The 22393-nt window shown below is 44.8% G+C and overlaps 1 protein-coding gene across 1 annotated transcript; it reads right to left on the bottom strand.

Annotated features, from left to right (window-relative positions):
• Window positions 1-1431: 1431 nt before the first annotated feature.
• LOC140422324 (uncharacterized) lies at window positions 1432-13032 on the bottom strand. The gene is made up of 2 exons (XM_072507352.1): window positions 12885-13032; window positions 1432-8371 (listed from the first exon to the last, which is right to left on the bottom strand). Exon 2 carries the CDS (start codon window positions 8002-8004, stop codon window positions 6406-6408), a length of 1599 nt encoding a protein of 532 aa, XP_072363453.1. The 5' UTR covers window positions 8005-8371; window positions 12885-13032; the 3' UTR covers window positions 1432-6405.
• Window positions 13033-22393: the final 9361 nt, after the last annotated feature.

Here is a 22393-nt window from a genome sequence, read left to right as displayed (position 1 = left end):
TGAGAAATGTTTGTCTGTTCTTCTGCTGAAAGAGATTTTTAAACATCACTCAGTGTACAGACACTGAGCCAGGCTCATCCGAGTGAGGCATCACTAAAAAAATCCATTTTATATTTTGCAGCTCACCCAAAGATGGAAATTTCAGCACACATTTCTCCATCTTGTATTTTTTAATGTTTTGTTTGCCCGTTAAATATCCTCGACCTCTGGATGTTTCATTACAGAACTCAGCTCGAAGACATCAAAACCTGTATCCGGCCTTGCCTGTGGGCCCCATTCGTCAATTCAACTTTGCAGCAGCTCAGTCCCAGCTTTGGAAACACCTTCATCTTTCTGTGAGGCCCCGGCCCCATTGACTGTGACAGGGTTCATACTGTCTCCGTGAGATTGTTGATGTAAAGTCACGTCAGACCCACACTGCCCGATTTCCATTCCAATTTATTTAAAGGTCCCAGAAGTCTGGCTCCAACCTTAAATGTTGTTCTGATCCTGTCAGTAACATTGTTTTGGAACTCACTAGTATCACCACATAGGCAGTCATCAACATGCATCATAAAGATGCTCGAGAGTTTCCTGCCTTGGTACCAATAAAGCACGGCAGCTTCTGCCTTCAGGTAGAGACAACCCGACTTGAACAAAACTGATCTAACTGAGAAGTGCCATACACTCTGAAACATTGTTCAAAACATAGACAAACTTATTGAACTTCCAAAGTCTTCCATACATCTGGCACCGTAGGAGGTTGCAGAAACACTGCCCTCTGGAGGTGATCCCCCAGCGCAAATGCAGCTTTTATGTTTCTTGACTGAAAGTTCCGGGAAAATGCCACGAAAAGGGGCAAAGAAATTTCAAAATTACCTTTCCCACTGTGGGCGAGTCCACTCTGACCTCTTTATCTCCCAAGACTTTTTCAAATTCCTGAGCCACTAACCTCACCTTGGGCCTTATAAACGCCATCCGGTTGGACCTTTTCTGTGCAGATCCATCGATGTGTTGATGCTGGCTGACCCCTATCTGGGACCTCTGAACACACGCCAAACTCTGTCCAACTGCCTAACTCTTTCTGTTTAGCCTCCCGTACGCCTTTATCCCCTCATTTTTCGGCAGCTACTAAACCCTCTCGGTTACAGGGACTTCAGCATCGCCCCCAAACATATCCTTGGTGTAAAACCGACAATTCCCTGCCTGAAATGTTCCAGTTATTGAAATTCCATTAAATGGATGTCAAAGAAACAGACCAGAAACAGCTCCCTGAGGTTCTGAGGAGTCCCCAGTGGTCAGTCAGACTGAACTAAACACGGGTGGTATAAAACAAACAATACTCACCCCGGTATCTGCTGTCAAAGGGGACTTGCCTTTAATCAGAGCCGTCAGTGGATCCTGTTCCTGACACCAGGTTCTTGTGGGACAAATGCCACTCGGAGTCCAGAGTTGGTCGAAGTTTAGGAATCTTTATTACAAACATGCAGGGAATGCTTCAGCGAACCGAAGCATCTGTGGGAGTAGTTACAATAACACACGTTTATACACAGTACAGTTGCTGCTGTTTTGTCTGCAATTTGGTGGGAAAGTACAGGACGTAAAGGAAACAACTCGAAAATAGCTCACTTATTGGCTATAGTGACTTCATCTCTCACAAAACACATCTCGGAAAACAATAGCCAGACCAGTAATCCAGAGTCCCAGGATAATGCAATAGGGATCCAGGTTCGGCAGATGGTGAAATTTAAATTAATTAAAAATCTGGAATTAAAAGTCATTGATGACCATGAAAGCATTGTCGATAGTTGTAAAAACCCATCTGGTTTCTTTTAGATCCACCTGTAGTGGGGGAATAACACTATTTACTATCCAGGATAAAATTAATGTACTTCAGCCTTTGTGGATCATTCCCGTGGAAATGTGCTCTCCCCCAGGCTCAAAGAGCATCAACCCACTGGAAGCAAAGTCGTGAGACCGGCCAATCCAGCAGAAAGAAACCCTCCGACCCTCCCACTTCACCAAGTGTCAGAATGAACAAAGTTTGATTTGATTAAATGTATTCATGTGTACCGAGGTACAGTGAAACGTATTGTTCTGCGTACAATACAGACAGATCATTTTATACATGAAAAAACATAGGACATATGATAAATACACAATTTAAATACATAGATATCAGGTAAAGCATACGGAGCGTAGTGCTACTCAGTAGAGAAGATGTGTGGCGAGATCAGTTCAGTCCATAAGAGAGTCATTCAGGAGTCTGGTAACAGCGGGAAATAAGCTGTTTAGAATCTGTTATTGCGTATTCTCAGACTTTTGTAACCCCTGCCCAATGGAAGAGATTGGAAAAGAGAATAACCTCAGTGGGAGGTCTTTGATTTTGCTGCCCGCTTTCCCAAAGCAGCTGGAGGTGTAGACAGAGTCAATGGATGGGAGGCAGGTTTGTGTGAGGGGCTGGGCTGTGTTCACAACTCTCTGTAGTTTCTTACAGTCTTGGGCTGAGCAGTTGCCATACCAGTGTCATGGGAGTGTCCCTTTAAGAAATGTTTTGACTTATCACAAGGCTTCAGTGATGTCATTGTGTGGGTGGATCTGGGCTGTGGCTCTGGGAGTTGGATTTACTTTCGCTTTGGTTTGGGGCTGTTTTGTGGCTCTGAGTGTTTTGCTTTCGTTCTCACATTTTTGGCTGCTGTACTCAGAAAGAGGAGTATTTTGGCCTGTCTCTCTCTATCTTCATTTTAAAAGCTGTTTCCAGACTGCTTGATAACTTGAAAAGAAATAATTGTTTTCTGGAAGGAATTCAAACCTGCTGTTTTGGAAAGGAAACAAGAGCATCCAAACCAGGTCTTGAGTTCTGTGTGCTGGGCCACACCTTTGAAAAGGAGGTACTGGTTTATGGGATCTAGTTATTAAATTGGAAAAGTTAAAGGGGGGAATTTATTAAGGGTTATACATAGATTACAGTAGCTGTGTCGGGTATTTATGTTTGTAATTGATACAAATGCTTACTGTGTGTGTTAAGGCCTCTGTTGAATAACCCCTGAAAGGCAGGCCCTGTGCTCATCGTAACCAAAATCAATAAACAATTGTAGGTCAGGTGAACTCCATGATATACGTTGGAGTTTTCTAAACCCTGGCCCATAACACAAGCTGTGATGCAGCCAGATAAGATGTTTTCTATGGTGCTCCTGTAAAAATTGGTAAAAGTCAATGATAATCTTTAAAATTGTCATAAGTAGGCTTACGTTAAGAACATAAGAACTTGGAACAGGAGTAGGCCATCTGGCCCCTCGAGCCTTCTCCACCATTTAATGAGATCATGGCTGATCTTTGTGGACTCAGCGCCACTCTCCGGCCCTTACGCCATATCCCCTTTATTCTTTAGAAAGGCATCTATCTTTTTCTTTAAAACGTTTAAAGAAGGAGCATCAACTGCTTCACTGGGCAAGGAATTCCAAAGATTCACAACCCTTTGGGTGAAGAAGTTCCTCCTACACTCCGGCCTAAATCTACCTCCCCTTATTTTGAGGCTATGCCCCCTAGTTCTGCTTTCCCCGACCAGTGGAAACAACCTGCCCGCATCTATCCTATCTATTCCCTTCATAATCTTATATGTTTCTATAAGATCCCCCCCGCATCCTTCTAAACTCCAATGAGTACAGTCCCAGTCTACTCAACCTCTCGTCATAATCTAATCCCCTCAACTCTGGGATCAACCTAGTGAATCTCCTCTGCACTCCCTCCAGTGCCAATATGTCCTTTCTCAGGTAAGGAAACACTGCAATGAAGCTACTGTGAAAATCCCCTCGTCGCCACACTCTGGCACCTGTTCGGGTTCACTGAGGGAAAATTCAGAAAGTCCAATTCACCTAACAAGTGTGTCTTTCGGGACTTGTGGGAGGAAACCGGAGCACCCAGAGGAAACCCACGCAGACAAGGGGAGAACATGCATACTCCGCACAGACAGTGACCCAAGCGGCAATCGAACCTGGGACGCTGGCGCTGTAAAGCAACAGTGCTAACCACTGTGCTACCGTGCCGCCCATGTGGCAGACACTGTGGCAATGCTGAATTTCCTTAGTTTTCTGAGGAACTATAGGTTTCTTGGTCGTCGCGTCGATGTGGGTGGACTAGGACAGAATGCTGGTGATGTGCACACCTCGGAATTTGAAGCTACTAACCATCTCCACGTCGGCCCCATTAATGCAGACAGGGGTGTGTACGATACTTCGCTTCCTGAAGTCAATGACCAGCTCCTTAGTTTTGCTGACATTGAGGGAGAGATTGTTGTCATTACACCATACCACTAGGTTCTCTATCTCCCTCCTGGACTCTGACTCATCGTTGTTTGATATCCGACCCATTACGTCGTGTCATCAGCAAACCTGTAGATGGAGCAGGAGCAGATTTTGCCACACAGTCGTGTGTGTATAATGAGCGTAGTAGGGGGCTAAGTACGCAGCTTTGTGGGCCTGGTATTGAGGACTATCGTGGAGATGTTCGAGATCCGAACAACTACGGTCGTGTCATCAGCAAACATGTGGATGGATTTGGAGCCAAATTTTGCCATGCAGTTGTGTGTGTGTATAGGGAGTGCAGCCTTGCGGGGAATTGAGAACTATCATGGAGGAGGTATTGTTGTTTATTCTTACTGATTGTGGTCTATGGGTCAGAACGTCGAGGATCCAGTTGCAGAGGGAGGAGCCTAGTCCTAAATTTTGGAGTTTTGATATGAGCTTGGCTGGGATTATGGTGTTGAAGGTGGAGCTGTAGTTAATGAATAGGAGTCTGACGTCGGAGTCCTTGTTGTCGAGATGCTTCAGGGGCGAGTATAGGGCCAGGGAGATGGCATCTTACGTGGACCGGTTGTGGCGGTATGCGAATTACAGTGGATCAAGGAATGCTGCGAGTATGGAGTTGATGTGTCCAACATCTCGAAGCAATTCATAATGATCGATGTAAAGGCCACCGGATGATAGCCATTGAGCCACGTTGCCTGGTTCATCTTCGGAACTGGTATGATGGTGGTCTTCTTGAAGCAGATGGGAACCTTGGAACAGAGGAGGGAGAGGTTGAGGATGTCCGGAAACACACCTGCCAGTGGGTCAGCGCAGGATCTGGGTGCACGACCTGGCACAACCAACGAGAGTGCCGGTCGTTAGTCTGCGACTCTAGATTAGTTTGGTATCGTCTCTTGGGAGTCCCTGTTGGCTTTGCGGAGGTCATATATAGATTTCTTGTATAGGTCAGGGTTGCCTGCCTTGAACACCTTCAGTCGGGAGTGAACCTCCCAATTAAACCATGGATTCTGGTTGGGTAACGTACAGGCTACCTTCTTTTGCACGCAATCTTCTACACTAACTGATGAAGTCTGTGATGGTGATGGCATACTCGTTTAGGCTGGCTGCTGAGTTAACATAGAACATACAGTGCAGAAGGAGGCCATTCGGCCCATCGGGTCTACACCGACCCACTTAAGCCTTCACTTCCACCCTATCCCTGTGACCCAATAACCCCTCCTAACCTTTTTTGGTCACTAAGGGCAATTTATCATGGCCAATCCACCAAACCTGCAAGTCTTTGGACTGTGGGAGGAAACCGGAGCACCCGGAGGAAACCCACGCAGACACAAGGAGAACGTGCAGACTCCGCACAGACAGTGACCCAGCAGGGAATCGAACCTGGGACCCTGGCGCTGTGAAGCCACAGTGCTATCCACTTGTGCTACCGTGCTGCCCTTGTTCTTGAATATGGTCCAGTCCACTGACTCCAAGCAGTCGCGTAGGAGCTCTTCCGTTGCATCGACCTTCTTAAACGGATTCTCCCGCTTAAGTTTCTGCTTGTAGCGGGGAGAAGGAGCACCGTATTGTGGTCCGATTTTCCAAGTGCAGTCAGGGGATGGATCATCTGGGCCCTTGATGTTTGTGTGGCAGTGGTCAAGGATGTTGGGGCCCCTGTCGGGGCAGGAGATGTATTGGCGGAATTTTGGCAGTACACTTGAGGTTGGCCTGGTTAAAGTCCTCGGCCACGATGAACAAGGCCTCCGGGTATTCTGCTTCATTATTATTTGTAGCGGTTACAATTCATCAAGCGCCTTCTTCACCTCCGCCTGGGGTGGGATGTAGACCACCATGATGATGGCAGAAGTGAACTCCGTGGAAGGTAGTCTGGACGGTACTTCACAGTCGGGTATTCCAGGTCCGGGCAGCAGTAGTTCATCAGGGTCGCCACATCCGAGCACCAGGAGTTGACGAGGAGACAAACCCCTCCACCCACTCCAGGTTCAGTCCTGGATGTGATTAACAGCAGGAATAACAGCAGAATCTAAACCGTCATCACTTGTGAACCCTTTGGTGTCTCAGCATGTTGGATGACTGAGTGAATCCCTCTCCACAGTGAGAGCAGGTGAACGGCTTCTTTTTAGGTGTGAACTCGCTGGTGTCTCCGCAATGCGGATGATGTTTGAAACCTCTTTGTGCAGTGAGAGCAGCTGAACGGTCTCTCCTCAGTGTGAATGCGCTGGTGGGACATCAGTACCCGAGAGCTTTTAAACCCACTCCCACAGTCGGAGCATTTAAAGGGTCTCTCATTGGTGTGAGTGACATTGTGTCTATGCAGGATGGATAATTGAGTGAATCCCTTATCACACACAGAGCAGATAAACGGCTTCTCCCCGGTGTGAACTCGCTGGTGGCTCTGCAGGTTGGATAACTGAGTGAATCTCTTATCACACACAGTGCAGGTGAATGGCCTCTCCCCGGTGTGAACTCGCTGGTGGCTCTGCAGGTTGGATAACAGAGTGAATCCTGTCCCACAGTCAGAGCAGGTGAAAGGCCTCTCCCCAGTGTGAAATCGTTCGTGTCTCCGCAGGTGGCCAATGTCAGTGAATCTCTTTTCACACTGAGAGCAGGTGAAAGGCCTCTCCCCAGTGTGAACTCGTTCGTGTTTCCGCAGGTTGGATAACTCAGTGAATCCTTTCCCACAGTCAGAGCAGGTGAACGGCCTCTCCCCAGTGTGAACTCGCTGGTGGCTCTGCAGGCTGGATAACTGAGTGAATCCCGTCCCACAGTCAGAGCAGGTGAATGGCTTCTTTTTAGTGTGAACTCGCTGGTGTCTCCGCAATGCGGATGATGTTTGAAACCTCTTTGTGCAGTGAGAGCAGCTGAACGGTCTCTCCTCAGTGTGAATGCGCTGGTGGGACATCAGTACCCGAGAGCTTTTAAACCCACTCCCACAGTCGGAGCATTTAAAGGGTCTCTCATTGGTGTGAGTGACATTGTGTCTATGCAGGATGGATAATTGAGTGAATCCCTTATCACACACAGAGCAGATAAACGGCTTCTCCCCGGTGTGAACTCGCTGGTGGCTCTGCAGGTTGGATAACTGAGTGAATCTCTTATCACACACAGTGCAGGTGAATGGCCTCTCCCCGGTGTGAACTCGCTGGTGGCTCTGCAGGTTGGATAACAGAGTGAATCCTGTCCCACAGTCAGAGCAGGTGAAAGGCCTCTCCCCAGTGTGAAATCGTTCGTGTCTCCGCAGGTGGCCAATGTCAGTGAATCTCTTTTCACACTGAGAGCAGGTGAAAGGCCTCTCCCCAGTGTGAACTCGTTCATGTTTCCGCAGGTTGGATAACTCAGTGAATCCTTTCCCACAGTCAGAGCAGGTGAACGGCCTCTCCCCGGTGTGAACTCGCTGGTGGCTCTGCAGGCTGGATAACTGAGTGAATCCCTTCCCACAGTCAGAGCAGGTGAAAGGCCTCTCCCCAGTGTGAACTCGCTGGTGTCTCCGCAGGTTGGATAACTGAGTGAATCCCTTCCCACAGTCAGAGCAGGTGAACGGCCTCTCCCCAGTGTGAACTTGCTGGTGGCTCTGCAGGCTGAATAACTGAGTGAATCCCGTCCCACAGTCAGAGCAGGTGAACGGCCTCTCTCCAGTGTGACTGCGTTGATGCCTTTCCAGCTCGCATGGGGCTCTGAATCCCTTCCCACAATCCTCACATTTCCATGGTTTCTCCATGGTCTGGGTGATCTTGCGTCTCACCACGTTGGACGATCAGTTGAAGCCTCGTCCACACACAGAACACCTATACAGTCTCTCCAAGCCGTGAATGGTGTCGTGTTTTTTCAGGCTGTGTCACTGGTTAAAGCTCTTTCCACAGTCAGTGCTCTGTAACAGTCTCACACGGGTGTGTGTGTGTGTCTCAGTGCTTTTCCAGACACACTGATGTTTAAAATCTCTTGAAGCAGACAGAATAGACAAACATTTCTCCTTCTAGATTCAAAGGCCGATGATATTCGGTTCCCAAGAATTGAGTGACTCAGTCAGTTCTTGACGTGATATTTAGTTTGAGAGCTCGGCCTCAAACCCCTCTCGTTCGAACTTCCTGCAAACAGATTTTACAATAGTAATCATTGTCAGTACAGGATAGAAACTCAGAACAGACAATTCTAGTTTCTATCGAACATTCTCTCCTCTCTCTTTCCCTGAAATGCTCTAAATCTCCATCCCACACACTCTCCCTCCATTCTCATTCTGCTGTATCTAATCTTCACCCTCCCAATTCTCCTGAAGGTGCTGATTCAGGCTGATTGACAGATCCAAACTCACTGCTTCCTGTCCTGGACACAGAGACCTGAAAATCTTCATGCAGGCTGCCAGACAGATACATGTCTACATTACTGGATGAAAAATGTGTGTAATAAACAGACTGTATTCACTTACTTTCCCTCCCAATTTTCTTGAAGGTGCTGATCAACAAATCTAAACTCACTAAAACCTGTACAAGAGTAGAGAATCTCCATACAAGTACATTTACTGATTAGAGATGGGGAAATTCTGAGGAAGAATTTTATTTAGTCATGGAGTGGTCATGACAGGGAACTCACTGCCCACAAGGTTTGTGGAAGTCCAGGTGATCAATAATTTAAAATAAAATAGGATGGTCACTTGAAGAAAATAAACTTGCAGGGGAACAGGGATATCGAGAGGAATTGGGACTGACTGGATTGCTGTACAGAGAGTCAGCATTGACTTGAGTTGCCAGGAGTTGGGGGACCCTATATAAACTGAATCTGACGAGGTTGGTGGAGCAAATGGAGGAGGATTTCAAAAGATGGGACATGTTACCGCTCTCGCTGGCGGGTAGAGTGCAGTCGGTCAAAATGGTGGTCCTTCCGAGGTTTCTGTTTGTGTTTCAGTGCCTTCCCATCGTGATCACTAAGGCCTTTTTTAAGACAGTAGGCAGGAGTATTATGGGGTTTGTGTGGGCGAATAAGACCCCGAGAGTAAGGAGAGGGTTCCTGGAACGCAGTAGAGACCGAGGAGGGTTGGCGCTGCCAAACCTGGGGAGTTACTACTGGGCAGCAAATGTGGCGATGATCCGCAAGTGGGTTATGGAGGGAGAGGGGGCAGCATGGAAGAGGATGGAGATGGCGTCCTGTAAAGGAACGAGCCTGGGGGCGTTGGTGACGGCACCGCTGCCGCTCTCACCGACAAAGTATACCACGAGCCCGGTGGTGGCCGCAACGCTAAGGATCTGGGGCCAGTGGAGAAGGCACCGGGGTGCAATGGGAGCATCGGTGTTGTCCCCGATCAGGGGTAACCACCGGTTTGTCCCGGGGAAGATGGACGGGGATTTCCAGAGCTGGCATCGGGCGGGGATTGGAAGAATGGGGGACCTGTTCATCGACGGGACGTTTGCGAGCCTAGGGGCACTGGAGGAGAAGTTCTAGTTACCCCCGGGAAATGCCTTTAGGTATATGCAGGTGAGGGCTTTTGTGAGGCGACAGGTGAGGGAATTCCCTTTGCTCCCAGCACAAGAAGTTCAAGATAGGGTGATCTCGGGTGTATGGGTCGGGGAGGGCAAGGTGTCGGAAATACACCAGGAGTTGCAAGAAGAGGGGGAAACACTGGTAGAAGAGTTGAAGGGTAAATGGGAGGAGGAGCTGGGGGAGGAGATTAAGGAAGGTCTGTGGGCAGATGCCCTAGGTAGGGTTAATTCCTCCTCCTCGTGTGCCAGGCTCAGCCTGATACAATTTAAGGTGGTCAACAGAGCGCACTTGACCGGGGCGAGGTTGAGTCGGTTCTTTGGGGTAGAGGACAGATGTGGAAAGTGCTCACGGAGCCCGGCGAACCATGTCCATATGTTTTGGTCATGCCCGGCACTGGAGGGGTTCTGGAGAGGAGTAGCGGGAGCAATATCTCAGGTGGTGAAAGTCCGGGTCAAGCCAAGCTGGGGGCTAGCAATATTTGGAGTGCAGGAGGCGAAAGAGGCCGGCATTCTGGCCTTTGCGTCCCTAGTAGCCCGGCGAAGGATCTTGCTAATGTGGAAGGAGGCGAAGCCCCCCAGCCTGGAGGCCTGGATAAATGATATGGCTGGGTTCATAAATTTGGAGAGGATTAAGTTCACCTTGAGAGGGTCTGCGCAGGGGATTTACAGGCGGTGACAACCGTTCCTAGACTATCTCGTGGAGCGTTAGAGGAAGGTCGGTCAGCAGCATCAGCAACCTTGGGGGGGGGGGGGGGGGGGGGGGGAGGACGGGACGGACGGGACTGCCTGGGAGGGTGGATGAGCAAGAGATAACATGAAGGGTTGGGGAAACTGGCACGTACGGCCAGTGTACAAAGCTGTGTAAATATATCATTTTGCCATGTATATATCTTGCTCTGCGCGATTTCTCAGGTTTTTTTTGTTACGGGGGGGGGGGGTTATTGTTTGTAAGGGAGAAAAATTGTGTTAAAAAACTTTAATAAATATATTTTTTTTAAAAAGCATTGACTTGAGTTCCCAAATGGATTCTGTCAGTGCTGCAATGACTGTATGACTGGAAATATATAATGTAGGTACAGTACTATTTACAAAACTAGAAATAATAATACATGTATTTCATTACGGAACCATCAATAATACCATACAATACATAACATATCAACAACACGAGACATATCTCTGTCCGATATTACATTTTTAAAAATTAATTTACTGGATGTGGACAATGCTGGTTAGGTCAGCATTTATTACCCATCCCCAGTTGCCCTTCCGAAGTAGTGGTGAGCTGCCTTCTTGAACCGCTGCAGTCCTTGAGGTGTAGGTACATCCCCTGTGCTGTTTTCTTTCATTTGCTTTTTATAAATTTAGAGTGCCCAATTCATTTTTTCCCAATTTAGGGGCAATTTAGCGTGGCCAATCCACCTACCCTGCACATCTTTGGGTTATGGGGGCGAAACCCACGCAAACACGGGGAGTGTGTGCAAACTACACACGGACAGTGACCCAGAGCCGGGATCGAACCTGGGACCTCGGCGCCGTGAGGCAGCAGCTCTAACCACTGCTCCACCATGCTGCCCTACATCCCCTGTGCTGTTAGGGAGGGAATTCCAAGATGTTGCCCCAGGGACAGTGAAGGAACAGCAATATATTTCCAAGTCAGGGTGGCGTGTAACTTGGAAGAGAACCTCCAGGTGTTGGGGTTCCCAGGTATCTGCTGCTCTTGTCCTTCTAGGTGGGAGTGGTTGTGGGTTTGGAAGGTGCTGTCTGAAGAACCTTTATGAGTTACTGCAGTATATCTTGTAGATGGTAAACACAGCTGCTACTGTTTGTCGGTGGTGGAAGGTTTGAATGTTTGTGGAAGGCGACGCGATCAATCAGGCTTTGTCCTTGGCAGTGTCAAGCATCTTGAGTGTTGTTGGAGCTGCACTCATCCAGCAAAGTGGAGCATATTCCATTACACTCCTGACTTGTGCTTGTAGATGTCTGGTCGACAAGCTTTGGGGCATCAGGTGGTGTGTTACTCGCCGTAGAATTCCTAGCCTTTGACCTGCCCTGGGAGCTACAGTATTAATATGGCTAGTCCAGTTCAGTTTCTGATCAATGGTAAACCCCAGGATGTTGGTTGTGGGGGATTCAGCGATGGAAATGCCACTGAATGTCAAGGGGTGGTGATTAGATCCTCTCTTGTAGGAGATGGTCATTGCCTGGCACTTGTGTAGCATGAATGTAACTTGCCACTTATTTGGCCAAACCTGGTTATTGTCCAGGTCTTACTGAACTTGGACATGGAGTGCTTCATTATCTGAGGAGTTGAGAATGGTGCTGAACATTGTGCAGTCATCCACAAACATCACCACTTCTCACCTGATGATGGAAGGGAGATCATTGATGAAGCAGCTGAAGATGGTTGGGCTGAGGAAACTGCCCTGAGGAACTCCTGCAGTGATGTCCTGGAGATGAGATGATTGACCTCCAATCACCACAACCGTCTTCCTTTGTGCCAGGTGTGACTCCAACCAGTGGAGAGTTATCCCCCGATACCCATTGGCTCCAGTTTAGCTAGGGCTCCTTGATGCCATACTCAGTCAAATGCTGCCTTGATGTCAAGGGCAGTTACTCTCATCTCGCTTCTGGCATTCAGATCTTTCGTCCAAGTTTCAACTAAGGCTGGAATGAGGTCAGGAGCTGAGTGACCCTGGGGGAACTCAAACTGAGTGTCCAGGAGCAAGTTATTGCAGAATAAGTGCCACTTAATAGCAACTTTGATTACTTCTTCCACCACTTTGCTGATGATAGACAGTAGACCTACAGAGAAGTAATTGGCTGAGTTGGATTTGCCCTGTTTACTGTCCCCTTAAATGTCCGTCATCTCCTGGGGAAACCAGCCCTTTAATTGTGAACATTAAGAAAGAGATCGTCCTTTTCGCCAGATAAATAAATGTGTCAAGCTGAGGGAACAAAGGATGTCAATGTCTTTAAGAGAGAGAGAGAGACCTGGGCCAAGCTTTGCAGAGTCTGTACCCTCCCTGGATTCACTTCCTTTCCCTTCAGTTGCTGCAAGTGACCAATTGAAGGTGAGAATGAGAAAATAAATGGAAAGTGGGAGAAAAGAAAGTGTTTTACTCACAGATGTTGGAGACAGGAGTCTGTGTGCAGCTCAAGCTCATTCAGGGTTGGAGGAACAACGGCTTTTCTCGGCAGAAACCTCCATGTCCAGCTTCCGGAATGAGACAATGGGGGAGCTCTGATTGGCGGAGAAACAGAGTACTTCCGGTTCTCCAATCTTCCATTGGGCACAAGTCAGCGGTAAAATCAGCGGGATTGAGCTCACCCTGCATATGCGCAGATTCCCCTCTCCCCGAGACATGCGCAGTCCTGGGTTGGGGAGGGGCTTCTCGCTCTGGCTGGAGCTGTCGACCGGTTGCCTGGAAACCGTCTTGACGATGTGCTGGGGAGGGGGAACAAAGGGTGGGGGCGGGTGCGCTCAAATGCAGTGACGTCACTGCGGAACGGATTTATTCGTATTGGCTGATTTAGAGGACGAGCTCCTTTGTGATGTCACAATGTGGAGGTTGGACAATGAGTTCCAGACTAAAGCTTCCTCCTCTGGGCAACATCTGGGAGCAAATCAATGTCTCCCCCTTTCATGAGTTAATAAGATTTTGGAGCAGAATTTAGGCCATTTGGCCCATCGAGTCTGCTCTGCCATTCTATCATGGCTGTTCTCATCCAGGCTTTAATTCAACCATACTGCCAGTTCACCATTGCCCTTCAACCCATTACCAATTAAAAATCTGTCTTCTATAAATCTGGATTCAGCCCTTTACATAAACTGTGTGACATTCATGGAAGTTTGCCAACTGAAGCGTTATTCTCAGTTAAATTCAGCTCTCAGCTCCGTCGCTGCCTGTCATTGACATGAAAGGTGCCCGAGGCTCAAATGGGAAGTCAAAACTTGTGACTCGAAACCAACACCTCAACATTTGTCAGTCAAATCCATGTTATTTATACTGGGGTTTTTATTATTACATTTAGGCACTGGAGGCAAAGGGTGGGGGTTTTAAAGGGTAACTTTCACTTTCGAACTTTGTATTGTCTATAATGTCAGCCGTGGCTCAGTGGGCAGCTCTCTCACCTCTGAGTCTGAAGGTTGTGGATTCAAATCCCAGTCCAGGGACCTGAGAACAAAAAAAAAAACATCCAACATTCCTCCTCGCAGCACTGAGGGAGTGCTGCACTGTCAGAACAGCCTTCTTTCACATAAGATACTAAACTGAGGCCCTGTCTGTCCCTATCAGGTGGATGTTAAATATCCCACAGCCACTATTTTGAAGAAGAGCAGGGGAGTTATCCCCGGTGTCCTGGTCAATATTTATCCCTCAATCAACATCACTAAAAACAGATCATCTGCTCATTATCACATTGCTGTGTGTGGGATCTTGCTATGTGTAAATTGATTGCCGCGTTTCCTACATTACAAAAGTGATGACACTTCAAAACTACTTAATTGGCTGTGAAGCACTTTGGGACGCCCTGTGGTTGTGAAAGGTGCGATAGAAATGCAAGGTTTTTAATTGAAGATACTGATCTGGTTATCGAGAACGTAATTGATTTCAGCTACCCCCAACTTACCATTTAATAAATTCATTTTAGGTTGGACAGCACTTGAATCAATTAAGATGAAGGCAGAATTCTCTGGATAGTAAATTCAAAAATAAGTTTATGAAAAGAAAAAAGTTTACTGAACTTTAAGGCATTGACTTTTCCAACTTCATGTGAGTGATCAGTCAGTAGAAGCGTAACCCTCTCTGGCTCTCTCTTCAACAGCAATATTTGTTGAATTCAGCCTCGGGAGTCAGGCTCCTTCTTTGACAGTAATTTCCTTGGAACTCGGCCTCAGGAGTCTTCAGTACTTGGCCAGCAAGGAAGACGTTCGGAACCTCTACTTTTATCACCAAAGTGACCATTACCTCATAACATGACAATTGGTCAATTTGGTCACTAGATTAATTGATTTGGATCCCCAATTACTGACACCACCTTCTCTCATTAACTTTGGCAGGAATACAATAGAACTGTTTCATACTATCCCTTTATCTGCTTCTATAGAATTCCTTATTTTACAACTTCAAATGATGAGGTTAATCTGACCTTGAAAGTCTCTCTTGCCAGTACATTTATCTTCATTACACATTCCTTTTTTAAAAATTTATAAATTTAGACGACCCAACTATTTTTCTCCAATTAAGGGCAATTTTGCGTGGCCAATCCACCTATCCTGCACAATCTTTTTGGACTGTGGAGGTGTGACCCACGCAGACACGGGGAGAATGTGTAAACTCCACATGGACAGTGACCCTGGGCCGGTATCTAACCCGTTCTCGGCACCGTGAGGCAGTAGTGCTAACCACTGCACCACCATGCCACCCAAAACATTCTTTACATATACAGCAAATAAGCTTTTGAAGAAATTTAGAGTACGCAATTCATTTTTTTCCAATAAAGGGGCAATCCACCTACCCTGCACATCTTTGGGTTGTGGGGGCGAAGCCCACGCGAACACTGGGAGAATGTGCAAGCTCCACACGGACAGTGACCCAGAGCCAGGTTCGAACCTGGGACATCGGCACCATGAGGCGTCAGTGCTAACCATTGTGCCACTCTGCTGCCTTGCTTTTATATTTTTACAGCTAATAAAAATCAGTCTTTTACGAGAACTACTGATTCATTATTGATTCATTCATTGTAACTGAATTAAGGATCAATCATCTGTTACTGATTAGTGGATAAATAAAACAGTAATCTTTAATTAATATATTTGGTCACTCCAAGGCACACTGATTCAAAAAGACAGTTTGTGAAAGACAATAGCTTTATTTCTTACTCATCTTGATTGGATTCAACAAACAGCCTTGTGGCTGAGCCAGACATTGGCACAATTTAATGTTCGCTTTCTTGTCAAAATTATTGAAGAATTTATTTATTTCAACAATTAATGCTCACTCAGCAGCATCGAAGCATTCACGTTTATACAGTATTAATTTCTGAAATAAAGATCTCATCACACGCTAGAGTTTAACATGGCTTCTGTAGAAACCAACTATTTTCTAATACACCTGATAGGTAAAAGATAGCTATTTAGCGTAAATATTAAGCCCCAGTTTTAAATACCCATTTCAAATTAAGGATTTCAACACTCATAACCTCAGGTCATCTCAAAACATATAGCTTCAACAGAAGAGAGACACAAAACAGCACGACACAGCATAATTCCATTATAGATTAAAACAGTACTTTTACTGAGCTCCATTGTTCTAACAAATACATTTGTAAGACAGTGTGACATTAAAACACAAGTCGTACCAGGTATCATTCCAAGGACAGGGCAGGCACCATAGCAACATTAAGGCGCTAGTGTCCACAATGTGGAAAATAGCAAAGTCAGCAGAAGTCTAGTTTAAACTGGTTGTGATAATAGCACAGAATTGCATTCCATAATATACACAAGTATTCAGATATGAAACATTTAAAGCTAATGTTGCACATTGAAGATTGACAGCTAACCGTCAAATCAAACTCATTTGATTCTAACCTAAACCAATTAGGATTACATAGGGGTGTATATAGATGGCTAAAGACTGATATGATATTGTATAACCGTGTAGGTCCGTACGGCCATCTTTATTCAAGAATCATCGATACTTTGAACTATTCGCTGTCTCTATACTTTCACTTTTCCACTCTAACTGTTGAAGTAAATGCAATCTGTTTTGCCGTAAGCAAGAAATCATTTCTGTATTATTTCAAAGTTAAATTGTGTACAAGTTGCTTCTCTTTAAGTCCTTTTTGCTAGCCGGACTTATTAGAGAATAAGGTTTAAGTGATTCTCAATTGTAAACAAATAGAGGCAATAAACAAATCTTATTTGCACCCGAGAAGTTTTAACTCAAATTTCGACTGAGTTTTATCATAGAATTTACAGTGCAGAAGGAGGCCATTTGGCCCATCGAGTCTGCACCGGCTCTTGGAAAGAGCACCCTACCCAAGGTCAACACCTCCACCTTATCCCCATAACCCAGTAACCCCACCCAACACCAAGGGCAATTTTGGACACTAAGGGCAATTTATCATGGCCAATCCACCTAACCTGCACATCTTTGGACTGTGGGAGGAAACCGGAGCACCCGGAGGAAACCCACACACACACGGGGAGGATGTGCAGACTCCGCACAGACAGTGACCCAAGCCGGAATCGAATCTGGGACCCTGGAGCTGTGAAGCATTTGTGCTATCCACAATGCTACCGTGCTGCCCATAGTGTCGCAAGTGCCACTAAATCCGCATGGTAGGTCTCTACAACTGGCGTAGTTTGGCAAAAGGGGAGGAGCCAGCCAGGAAGAAATCAGAAGACTGAAGAAAGATCAGAAGGATGGAAGACCCAAAGAAAAACGGCTAGACTGCGGTAAGAAATATCTTTTTCACCCATTAAAAGTCTTAAAGCCGCCTCAAGCAGTGCTTCGATCCCTAGAAAGGACCTTTTTATAGACTGTGTTAATTCAATCGGGTGCTGGTCGTTGAAACTAAAATAAAACGGGACTGAAAGAATAGTCGCGCTAGTGTACACAGATACTCAAACATAGTTGGCGACCAAGAACTTGGGTGTAAGGCTGAGTTTATGGCGGACATGACTCCCAAAATAGATTCAGGACCTTCAAATGGTAGAGAACTACTTCCCACAACGTCCAAGGGAGGGCACGCTGTACGGGATGTCTCTATTGACGATATATTGGGTGATCTTAGATCTTTGATTTGTAGATAATTTGGACTGTCTGAAGTTGCAAAAAAGATTGAATCAAAATATAATATCCCCAAAGGACAGTGGTCCCTTGATAATATCAAGAAGGCATGGGGGAAAACTACAGGCTTAAATAGAGGAAAGCGTATGAAATGGTCTTTTGCAGTAATTGCACAGCTCCAAAAACATCAAGAGACAATCGGAAAAGCTAAATTCGATCATGACCTTAAGTTCACTAAAGCCCAACTAGCAGCAGTTGTTGAAGAATTATGAGATGCAAAATCTAAACTTGAACAATGTGATCAGATTAAAACATTATTGGAAAATGAGACCTTTAAAGTTCAACAACAATCATTTCAAATTGATGAACTCCAAAAGAAAGATACTGACTCAGAATCCAAACTTCAACAGTTAATATTAGAAAATGGTGGTCTGAAAAGTCAAAATTGCCAGTTACTTGAGGAAAAATGTATTTTGGAAAATGACATGGACACTGTGAAATGTCAGAACAAATTACTGACAGACAAACGTACAGCTCAAAAGCCATCAAATCTGTCTTTAATAAATCAGCTGAACTCTCCAAAGCAAACAGCGCCACCAACGGGAAGAGTTGAAATGATTTTAACTAAGGCCCAAGATATACCAGTGATATCCATGTGGGCAACACGGTAGCATGGTGGATAGCACAATTGCTTCACAGCTCTAGGGTCCCAGGTTCGATTCCGGCTTGGGTCACTGTCTGTGCGGAGTCTGCACATCCTCCCCGTGTGTGCGTGGGTTTCCTCCGGGTGCTCCGGTTTCCTCCCACAGTCCAAAGACGTGCAGGTTAGGTGGATTGGCCATGATAAATTGCCCTTAGTGTCCAAAATTGCCCTGGGTTATGGGGATAGGGTGAAGGTGTTAACCTTGGGTAGGGTGCTCTTTCCAAGAGCCGGTGCAGACTCGATGGGCCGAATGGCCTCCTTCTGCACTGTAAAATCTATGATCTATGATCCAAACCAAATCCTACATTATTGCAAGCTGCTACTGACATGAAAACAATGAATACACTGATCGAAGTTCCACAGGGGGAGACTGGCAAAATGAACTATCTGTCAAGGACACTTTTACCCCAGAACAAACCTAATTCTTACTCTGAGACCGACCACGAAATACTGCTGGCACCGATCCAAAAGCCTCTCATGGCTGATGTGTTGGGTGTTCTGGATCCGTGAAACACATACAGGCCACCAACACTTAAAACAGTACTACACTATTTTATTAAGCTAGAAACTGTTGAACATACTTTCACTGTGGGCTAATGAAAGAATCTTTAAATTATAGGAATAACTTGTAATCAGAAGATTCTAGGTTCGACTCCTGGCTGGCTCGCCAAAATGAAAGAATCTTTAATTTATGGGATCTTAACCTGTCGAACTACGCCAAGTTTGGGGGAAACTTAGTTGATGAATCAAGTCCTGGCGCAATACGACAAGTTGTAAGATTTGTAATATTTGTAGACTGTGTTAAGTTGTTATTCGATTCCTTGTATTATTCGACTGTGTAAAGTTGAAGGAATTTATATCATCTCTGCTATTCGGTTATCAGTAGCACTTTGCGAATACTGGAACTCAGCAGAAATTTGCAGTATAAACTCCTCAGGTGCCAAAAAGAATTGTTTTATTTGTAGTCGCTTGATTACAATTTGAAAGTCATTTAAAAGGCAATTCGTTGACAATTCGAAGCTTTCAGAGAATTACAGACATTATCTTTCTTTGCTTAGGCAGACAGCTCGAAAAGTAACTTTTTAAAGGTCAAAGTCTGGCAATGAAACATGAAGAGAGAGAGAAAGCTAATCTTCAGCTAAACTCAAACTCAAAGTCAAAAGTGGACTAACATCACTGACACAGACTGTTAAACTGACAACCCCCAAAAGACATCTCTAAAATGGAGACTAGAATCAAAGGCAAAAACTGACTAAACTAACAGAAAGACAAAACTTAAAAACTAAAACCCAAAATGGCGGGGAAAAACTTTTTAGTTATACACTTTCATATCTGTCTTAAGTCATCTAATTACACCCCAATATAATCCTAATTGGTTTGGGTTAGACTCAAACACATTTGATTTGATGGCAAGCCGTCCATCTTCAATGTGCAACATCAGCTTTTCTGACCTAGCTGTTATCTGCATTGTGAACAATGGTGCTGTGTATCCAGTCCCTGTCCTTGACAATTAGCACAAGACAGTGTCAAATTATCTTGCAACTGTGCTTTTTTTTTAATGTCACACTGTTTCTTGAAAATATGCATTTGCCAGAACAATGGACTTCAGTAAAAGTGAATTATGCTGTATAAGTGGGTATTAAAAAACTGGGGCTCAACATTTATGCTTAAACAGCTATCTTTTACCTATACTAGTTGTATTTGAAATACTTGGCTTCTACAGTCGGCCCTTTGATAAATCGAAAAATTGAGATATATCAGAAAATACATCATTAATGCGATAGGATAGGTAAAAGCGCAAAGAATCATTGCAGTTTTAAACAATAAAATGGAATTAACATTGCAACAGGCATTTCAAAATAATTATTATAATTAATAGATTAATCAAATTTGACCCTACTGATTCAGTATTAATAAATTATACAATGTTAATAATACAGTCAAAATAATTATTATAATTAATAAATTAATCAAATTTGATCCTACTGATTCAGTATTAATAAATTATACAATATGTTAATAATAGTCAAATAGTTGATTGATCAGTAATATTTCAATAATAGTATTTCAGCTCAAGTTCATCAATTACGGGTACCGTTGGGTTAGTTTGAATCATTCTAATAGTTGGTCCCCTGCGTTTAGCGAATAGGTTTTTTATGCACTTAGCACATTGGTATGTTATGTAAATGGTGAATACAGCTACACAGGAGAATGAGATTATTCTTATTGTGGACATTCCAGTAGGTCCAAGCCACCCACAAATTTTATCCCAGAGAGAGATAAATTGGGGTGGATCAAGTTTTTTGATTTCGTTTTGGATATGTAATGCCAAATCTTTAACTTCTTTCGAGTTATCGGGAATGAAAGTGCAACACTCTGCACCAATCAGGGCGCAGGTGCCACCTTTTTCAGCTAGCACATAGTCAAGTGCCATTCGATTTTGTAATACCACGGTTCTAATTGCTCGCATTTCGTCAGAAATTTTATCTAGGGCAGTGGCGGTGTAATCGGAATATAAGTAAATATTTTCTAAGAACCATCGGTCTTCGAATGTTTTATTATTTTTGAGATTAGGTATGCCTGTTATCTTTGAGGACCGCAGAACTCTTTGTAAGAGATCGTTTGTACATTTATAAGCTGTGTTAACATCTACATAATTAGTACAAATACTATTACCCATTTGTATCCCTTTAGGGTTCTTACTCATGAAGCAAATTGATCCGTTTTGTTTACCATTAGTTGGGAGGTTGAGATGTTGAGGTTTTTGGTTAGGGTTATATTTAAGTTGGTGCCATCCTAAAAAGGTATTTAGTGGATAACCTGCAGATTTCCATAGTTTAATATATTTTTGGATGCGAACCTGGAACCTCCCTTTTTCACATGAATATGCTCCAGAACGGATCACCACAGAGTGAGGGACACTTTGATAGATGTACCATTCTGCCGTTTCTGAAGCATTAAAGGGAATAGTTAGAAAGGGAATACCCTCCCCTGAGTTAGTTGGGGTTGCAATGCATACCCAACAATTAGAAATATTAAAGTTTTTAGCATATATCGTAGATGTGTAAAGGAATGTGTTCTTATTCAGTTCTGATACAACGTTCACAAAGCCAATCAAATAACTGAAAATTAAAATTGCGGCAAACATTTTACTTGTACGCGCGCTTCACGGTGATGCGTGAATCCAACTTTTCTTTCCTTTTAACTTCACAGCGGATTGGGTGGTGAGAAGGATTATGAAAGGACCTTCCCACTTTGATCCTAAGGGTTCCTTTTGCAGCTTTTTAACGTACACTTCTTCACCTGGCACCAGGTCGTGCCCACCTTCTGGAGGATCTCCCCACGCAGCTAGCACCTGTTGAGAAGCAGAGCTAACTGCATTTGTTAGATCTTGACAGTAAGACAACAAAGCATCACTCATTAAATGACAGTCTGCTTTCCGCAAGTCAATAGTTCCTGGCAGAGACATTGGTCTGCCTGTGATGATTTCAAATGGACTCAAGCCTGTTGTTCTGTTTGGTGTAGCTCTAATACTGCATAACACTATTGGCAAAGCTTGGACCCAGTTCATGCCTTCCTGGCTGTATTTAGACAGTCTTTCTTTCAAAGTTCGATTCATACGTTCCACTTGTCCCGATGATTGTGGATGATAAGGACAGTGTAAATTCCAGTTAATGTTTAGTAGTTTACAGACTTCCTTACAAACAGCACCTGTGAAGTGGGATCCATTGTCTGAGTCAATGCTAGCTGGAACTCCCCATCTAGGGATAAAGTCTTTGCATAGCACTTTGGCTGTATGGGCAGCTGTCCCTCTTCTAGCTGGAGCAGCTTCCACCCATCTGGAGAATTTATCCACTATTACAAGGACGTCATTGTACTTTTGACATTTAGGAAGGCTGATGTAATCTACCTGTATATCCTGGAATGGACCTGCAGGAGCAGGAGCTCTTAATTGAGGCATTGATGTTATGGGTCCCAAATTATTCTTTTGACAGGTTACACAGCGGTTTGCTACCAATTGTGCATGTTTTTTGAATCCTTTACCACACCAACTTCTATGGAATCGATCCATCATTTGTTGAGGTGATATGTGTCCCCATGAATGAATTTGTTGAGCTAAAAAAGGCATTAGCGATT

The sequence above is a fragment of the Scyliorhinus torazame genome, chromosome 5 (genome assembly GCF_047496885.1).
Source record: "Scyliorhinus torazame isolate Kashiwa2021f chromosome 5, sScyTor2.1, whole genome shotgun sequence".
Taxonomy (NCBI): Eukaryota; Metazoa; Chordata; class Chondrichthyes; order Carcharhiniformes; family Scyliorhinidae; genus Scyliorhinus; species Scyliorhinus torazame.
Note: the sequence above shows the minus strand (reverse complement) of the source record. Positions and strands in the feature narration are given on the sequence as shown.